Source organism: Cariama cristata, unplaced genomic scaffold (assembly GCF_000690535.1).
Source record: "Cariama cristata isolate BGI_N322 unplaced genomic scaffold, ASM69053v1 scaffold17961, whole genome shotgun sequence".
Taxonomy (NCBI): Eukaryota; Metazoa; Chordata; class Aves; order Cariamiformes; family Cariamidae; genus Cariama; species Cariama cristata.
This window is the reverse complement of record NW_009601166.1, coordinates 846-8,204: the sequence shown is the minus strand read 5'-3', so window position 1 is coordinate 8,204 and position 7,359 is coordinate 846. Positions and strand designations below refer to the sequence as shown.

General features: G+C 42.1%; 1 protein-coding gene across 1 annotated transcript; it reads left to right on the top strand.

The window, feature by feature from the left end:
• Positions 1-281: 281 nt before the first annotated feature.
• Positions 282-5,550, top strand: LOC104157012 (28S ribosomal protein S35, mitochondrial-like; the record flags this gene model as incomplete). Its single annotated transcript, XM_009710361.1, has 4 exons — positions 282-322; positions 1,588-1,748; positions 2,150-2,210; positions 5,411-5,550. Coding segments are annotated over exons 2-4 (345 nt in total), but the record flags the coding sequence as incomplete, so codon positions are not given.
• Between the last annotated feature and the right edge of the window lie 1,809 nt (positions 5,551-7,359).

Genomic DNA, 7,359 nt, shown 5'->3' with positions numbered 1-7,359 from the left:
TGTAACCACTAAATTATTGTTAACAAGTTTCTAGGATAGACCCAGACAAAATGGCTTCCAAGCTTTTTTTTATCTTAAATTTAAAAAAAAAAAAAAAGAGCAGTCTGCAGTATGAGTATCTGATCTTCCCCTTCTCCCCCGTAAAGACTGGGAAGTATTAATGTATATCATCTTTGTCAAAGAAAAAAAGGCATACAGGATTATGTTGCCTTTTTTTTTTTTCCCCACAAAACCATATAATAGTTTGTATTGAAGATGTTTCTTTTTCTTTCAGCTTCAACAAGGAGAAGAGGCAGGACACCGCAGTTCATAAGACAAGTAAGTACTGAAGTACTGCAACTATTTGCAGTTAACTCAGGTGTTTGAACAAGTTTTCTAGGCTGTGTCTTAACAGTTTGTACAGGAACCCATTCTGCAGTCAAAACCTGCTGAAACAGTCTGCTGTGACTATTTCAGAGCCAGCACCTACCTTCTTTAATCTCCCAGTTGTTGTTAGTCGGTGTTCTCATAAAGGCAAAGAGATTAACAATAACAAGTTAACAGTTAGCTTATATTGACACCACGTACTACTGCAGGTCTTAAAAGTAACTTAAAGCTACGCTCCCAATAAACCCAGACATTTTAATGTTGTTTTCAGTATGAGTTTACAGGATTCGTAGTGGTTGCTTTCTGGTGTAATTAAAAAATCTGATAATTGTGCATAAATGAAATTGTTCTTGCACAGTAGAATTAAAACTGATATCTGAACATTTGATCACTGAGAATTTTCTTTTTTATTCGACACAGAAGTTTCAGAAGTAGTATATTATGTGTTACGATTTTTAAAGGCAAATAGTAAAAGTGGAGCTGTCATGTATTAAATTTTTGTTTAACTTCCGAGAGCAGACTTCATGATACACCAAAGCAGACAGATCAGCTGGCTGCGTATACCCATTTGTCTTTCACCCTTCTAAATTAAAAATTAAAGTTTTGGGAAATAAACAGTGACTTTTTTTTTTAAGAGCATTTTACCAAAACCTCGATCAGTTATTGGAGGATATAAGCTATTTCTGCAATATAGTAACACATCGTTCCTATGCTAGAATTTCTATAGCAAGTAATATCAGAATTATTAGTATCTATTTCTTTTAATATGAACTCGTTCAGACTTTCAGAATTCCAGAATTTTAAAACTGACTTTTGTCACCGTTTAAGGCTGGGCCGGCTGTTAAAATGGCTCTTGCCCCCTCGCAAATGCTTAGGCACTTTAGGAAACAGAGTTTGCAATTAAATACTGTTTTGATTCCCCTTCCGCCCACTGCTGATTTATCACAATGCAAGAAGATGGTAAATTCTTCTTCCTAAGCATTTCTGAAATAAAATGCAACTGAAGATTGGGAAAGGCCTGCTCCCCAAGCTCTGGGAGGCTATCTTTTAAAAATTCATTTACAAATGAGCACTAACTTTTGATGTAAAGGCATTTTGAAATTTCTAGCTGTCGGAATTTGTTCCTGAAATAACTTCTTGTGTGTGTTGCTCTTACTTTGTCTCACAAAACAGCGTATCTCCCATCAGACTTTGATAATCTTTCAATTTGTTAGCCTGCAGCTCCCAGAACTGAGAGGATGGCTGTTGATCAGGACTGGAGCAGCGTTTATCCAACAGCAGCTCCATTTAAACCTGCCTCTGTGCCTCTCCCAATTCGGATGGGTTACCCAGTGAAAAGAGGAGTACCTCCACCAAAAGAGGGCAACTTAGAACTCCTAAAGGTAAGACACATGCCGTTGGTGTGTGATGACTTTTACCATTATTCACTAAGACCGCACTGCTTTGATTGGAATATTTGTATTGGATGCTGTTTTCTACTATTAAATAGGATAATACTCTCTTTAATTTCTAAATTAAATAGTAACAAATGCAGATCTAAGTAACAAATGAACCAAATCAGGAGACTTTTTTAAGATTATCATGCCTGTGACTTTTGTAACAGGGCTAACTTAAGTCTTTTGCTAAATCGCACTTGAGAAGAGTCTTCCTATCTGAATATTTTATTAAGCATGTTGTACAACTTAACCAATGTTGAAAGTGTAATCGGATTTCAGTAATGCCCCTTGATTTGTGAACACACAAAAGGCTGTGATTTTGGTATCTCTTAATATGTCTGTTTCAGATTCCCAATTTTTTGCATCTTACTCCTCCTGCAATTAAGAAACACTGTGCAGCTCTTAAAGGTGAGGGGTTTTTTTGTTTTGTTGGGTTTTTTCAGTTTTTAAAAACCGTCTCTCTTGGAGTTTTAAGAGAATGCAAAATATATCTGTGTGTGATGCAGTAGAACGTGAGACATGGTCTACCTCTGAAGCTGGCTACTTGCAAGCTTTGGCTAGTACTGTATGCTTTCTTGTTGCTACATCGATTCAGACAGGTGGTAAGCAGATATGTCTTAGGCGGTTTTCAGCATGCCAGTAAGACTTTAATTTTACTTTTCCGTTAGGCCCTGCTTGTACTGGACAATTTATAGTTTAGTGTCTTTAGGAAGAGGAGTGATGAATGTGACTTAGTACTCAGAAAATCAGCTGTGCTTAAACCAGAATTTCATCAGTAGCCATAGCAGCATGCATTTAAAAGAAAGATTGCTATTAATAAATGAAACTGTGAGAGCAAGGTCTGCTGGGGAGATACAGGAACGAATGAAGACCAAGAGCATCTCTGCAGCCAGCAAGCCAATAAAGAGAACCTAATGAGGAGGTTAGCCCGAAGAGAAGTGGAGGCACAAGGGGACAGAGAGGACATAAAATCACAAAATCGTTTAGGTTGGAAAAGACCCTTAAGATCATCGAGTCCAACTCTTGACCTAACGCTGCCAAGTCCACCACTAAACCATGTCCCTAAGCACCAAGTCTACGTGCCTTTTAAATCCTTGTAGGGATGGTGACTCCACCACTTCCCTGGGCAGCCTGTTCCAGTGCTTGACAACCCTTTTGGGGAAGAAATTCTTCCTAATATCCAATCTAAACCTCCCCTGGCACAACTTGAGGCTGTTTCTTCTCATTCTATCACTTGTTATATGGGAACAGAGATCAACCCCCACCTGGCTACAGGCTCTTCTCAAGTAGTTGTAGAGAGCGATAAGGTTTCCCCTCAGCCTGTATGATAAGAGGCCTGTCTTGAGTTGCCTGTATACAAATGCATGCAGCATAGGAAACGGGAGGAACTGGAAATCTGAGGAGTCACAGAAAGGCAGAGCGAAAGCTTGTATGATTGAGGTACAGGCAGGGATGATGTGGAGGGGGAGCTGACCTGTACCCAAAAGAACAACTCAGATGTAGAGCTTTTCAATGATATGCCTAGCAAGCTGGTGAAAAATTTGAGAGTTGGGATCAGAGGAGCAGCAGAAAGGGATGTCTTGGTGGGCATCTGCCACAGACTGCCTGGTTGAGAAGAGGGGGTGGCTGAACAGCTGAGAAAAGCCTCAGAACTGCAAGCTCTGGTTTTCATGGGGAACTGCAGCCATCTCAACATCTGCTGGAAGGGTAACAGGATGGGATGGAAGCAATCTAGGAGACTTCTGGAGTGTGTTGCAGATAATTTTTTCATGCAGATGCTGGACAAACTGCCTATGGGAAGGTGCTGTGTTGCATGTGCTATCACAAGTATGTAAGAACGGGTTGGAGACATCAAGGTTGCTGGCAGCCTTGATTGCAACAAGAAGATTGTGGAGTTTAAGTTCTTGAGAGAAGTGAGGAGGGGAAGTAGTGTATTGAAGGTGATGTCTCATTGTAGATGGTCGATGAGTTGACTAGGAGGCATGCTCTGTTCAGAAACAAGGAAGAACTCGTCACGTATGTAAAGGTTACGGGCACCCTTGGTAACAGTGGTCGTGAAACTGTGGTGTTTAAAACCCTGAGAGAAGTGAGCAAGACAAACAGTGGAACAACAGTCTGGATTTCAGGAGACTGATTTGGGTTTATTCAGGAATCTACTTGACGGATCTCACTGAGGACTCTCCTGGGTAGCAGGATGACCCACGAGAGCTGATGGATGTGTAAGTTCATCCTGCTTGAAAGAGTAAGAATTGTCCATTCCAGTGTGTAGAAAGTTGAGCAAGTATGGCAGAAGGACAGCATGGGTGTGCAGGGAACTCCTGAGTGACCTGAGGTGCAGAAAGGAAGTACAGAGAAAGCAGAAGCAGGTAAAGACTACCTAGGAGGAACAGGAGATTTTTGGCTGACCATCTTCAAGAAGGGCAAGAAAGAAGATGCAGAGAACTGCAGGTCAGTCAGCCTCACCACATTCCCTGGAAGATTAGGAAACAAACCTTCCTGGAAGCCATTTCCAAGCACACAAACAGATGCTTTATGACAACCTGGACAACAGTAGAGGGCACAGCCTCAGCAGGTCTTCAGATAATAACGAATCTGGAGGGGGAGGGGGTGTGAACAAGTAGTCCACTGGAGAGCAGAGCTGCCATTTGGAGGGATGTCAACAGGCAGGAAAAAAATGCACTGAAAGGACCCTCATGAAGTTAAACAAAGGCACCTGCAAAGTCCTGCACCTGGGATGGAATAACCCATGCAGTAGTAGAAGCATTTGGGGTGGCGGGGAGCAATCAGGTAGAAAGAAGCTTTGCAGAAAAGGTCATGTGGAGCTTGGTGGGCATTTGAAAGTTGAGCCAGCAGTGTGCCCTTGTGGCAAGGAAGGCTAGCTGCATACTGGGTTGTATTAGCAAGAATGTAGCTACCACATTCAGGAAATTAATTCTTTTCCGTCTGTTGAGTATTGCATCCAGTTCTGGGGTTCTCAACGCAAGAAAGACATGACCCTGTTAGAGGAGGGCCACACAAATGACCAGAGGGCTGGAGCACCTCTCCTGTGAAGACAGGCTGAGAAAGTTGGAGTTCTTCAGCCTGGAGAAGAGAAGGCTCCAGGGAGATCTTATTTTTACCTCTCAGTATATAAAAGGGGCTTATAAGACAGGGAGAGACTTCTTACAAAGGGCTACAGTGACAGGAGGATGCAAGGAAGACATTTTTTACGTTGAGGGTGGTGAGCCACTGGAACAGGTTGCCCAGAGAAGCTGTGGATGCCCCATCGTTGGACGTATTCAGGGTTAGGTTGGATGGGGCTTTGAGCACCCTGGTCTGGTGGCAGGTGTCCCTGCCCATGGTGGGGGGGTTGGAACAAGATGGTCTTTAAGGTCCCTTTCAACCCAAACCATTCCATGATTCTATTTGGCAATTGTGAGACTGCATCTGGAGTACTGTGTCCTGGTTTGGGGAACCCAGTACAAAGACAGACATTGAAATACTGGAGAAAGTCTAGCAGAGACTCTACTGTTACCTAAATCAATAGTACTTTTAAAAAGACACATTGCAATAAATTTGGAAAAACAACCAACAGATACTACTTGGAGTGTTTTCTCTTTATTATACAGACTTCTGCACTGAATGGCCAAGTGCTTTGGACAGTGACGAGAAATGTGAACAGCATTTTCCTATTGAAATTGAAACAGTAGATTATGTTTCTTCAGGGACATCTATTCGTAATCCCAAAGCAAGAGTGGTGACTTTGAGAGTAAGTAGTATTTTTGGTAAATAGCCTTTGTTTCAAAAACCCAAATGCTTGACTTTTGCACACATCTTGAAAAGAAGTATGATATGTTGTAAGGAAACGAGGGAAATGGTTTACTGCATGTCTGAATAAAAAACAGTGGATTTCCTTAAGTAGGTTGCAGCATGTTAGAACTGAGGTTGTAAGGTTGTGGCTATTTGTTTGTAAATGAAGGCTAAGGTCTGATACAAACAAAATAGTGTACCTTCTGAAGAATCTACTTCTAGAAAAGGCTGTAAGTGCCTGTGTACCCAATGTCTTGCTTAGCAATGAGAGAGTCTAATTTATAGACCCTGGAAGTGCACAAGTACTGAATGCGGCACTATTAATAAGTATTGAGTCGGCAGGCCTCCAGGCATCAGTGTGTATGGAGTAGGAGCAGCAGCCTTCTGACCACAGGATCGTGGGGTACTTGAGGTTGGAAGGCAGCTCAGGAGTTTTCCGGCCTGACCTTCTCTTCAAAGTAAGGTAGGTATGAGATCAGACCAGGTTACTTGGGACTTTATCCGGTTGGGTCTTGAAAACCTTCAGGGCTGGAGATTGCACAACCTCTCTGGACAGACTGTTCCAGTGCTTGCCCGTTCTCCTGGTAGTAAATTTAGGATTGTGTTGTGGCTTTTGCACGTGCCTTTTGAGATGAGATCTGAGCCTATCTTAAGAGCAGCAGCAGCAGCGGGGTCATTTATGATTGTATTCTTACTCTGTCAGTATACAAGTTAAAATACTGTATGATACCGTGTGCTCATAACACCTAATCATCGTAACTTTGGACGTTAGTAGTTCATTTTGTCTGTAGGAGTCTCCACTTGCCCTTTCTGTTGTAAAACCTTTTGAACTGAAATTTAAGTTGGTCTGCCGTTGACTTAAATACGCATTTCACACAACTATTAGTGGTAACTTCACCATCTCCTTGTAGTCACTGCATGCCAGAGTTTAGCCTTTTGTCTCCTAATTCAAATCCATGGTCAAGAGCAAGTTTTCACAAATTTGTATGCGTTAGAAATAAAAAGAAATGCAGTGTATCTGTGAGAATAGAAGCTCATGGTTTCATGCTGGGTTGTGAATATGCGCAGAGAGGGCACACACTGGACCCCCCTTGCTCCGCTCCCATAGTCAGCTGTCTCAGATGGAGTGATACGGGCATTTGCACTGACCTCAGTGCTGGGCACGGTGTCACAGGGAGGGGAAAGAGCTCAACTGCTCAAACAGCCTTGAATCTCCTCCCTTTAAAACCAGCAGGTGGTGAGTGTTGTGAATTTCTCGCTTTCTAAATCGTGTAAAACATTACTAAATATAAATGTCTTTTGTTAAATGTGGCTGTTGGGACACAAGATGTTGGACATGCTGGCTATGCTGCGGTGGAGAGGATAATTCCAGATGATACCCAAATAGCATGTCTGTATTATCTGTCTAAATCCGTCCATTAATGTTAACTGGCTTTGGTGCTTGTAAGACACGATGTGGATGTGTATTATGCACGTATATTAAAAAAAGGAGGGGTTGGAGTGGGAGACGAAAAAGGAACAACTATCCAAATGCTTTTTCAGTGACTGGTGTTGTGATCCCAGACTTCATTAATAAACTCATTCTCTGATTAATCCTCTGACAACAAAATCTGCCTAGGGAGGGTAAAGAGAAGGATTTAAAGGTGAAAGCAGATGGCACTGGGTCAGGTAGCGGTTGAGTTTATATCCATGAACGAGCATGCACTGTGTGCTGTGTTACAGACTATGATAAACTCTGGTGGATCTTCACAATAAGATTTCCTTTTTA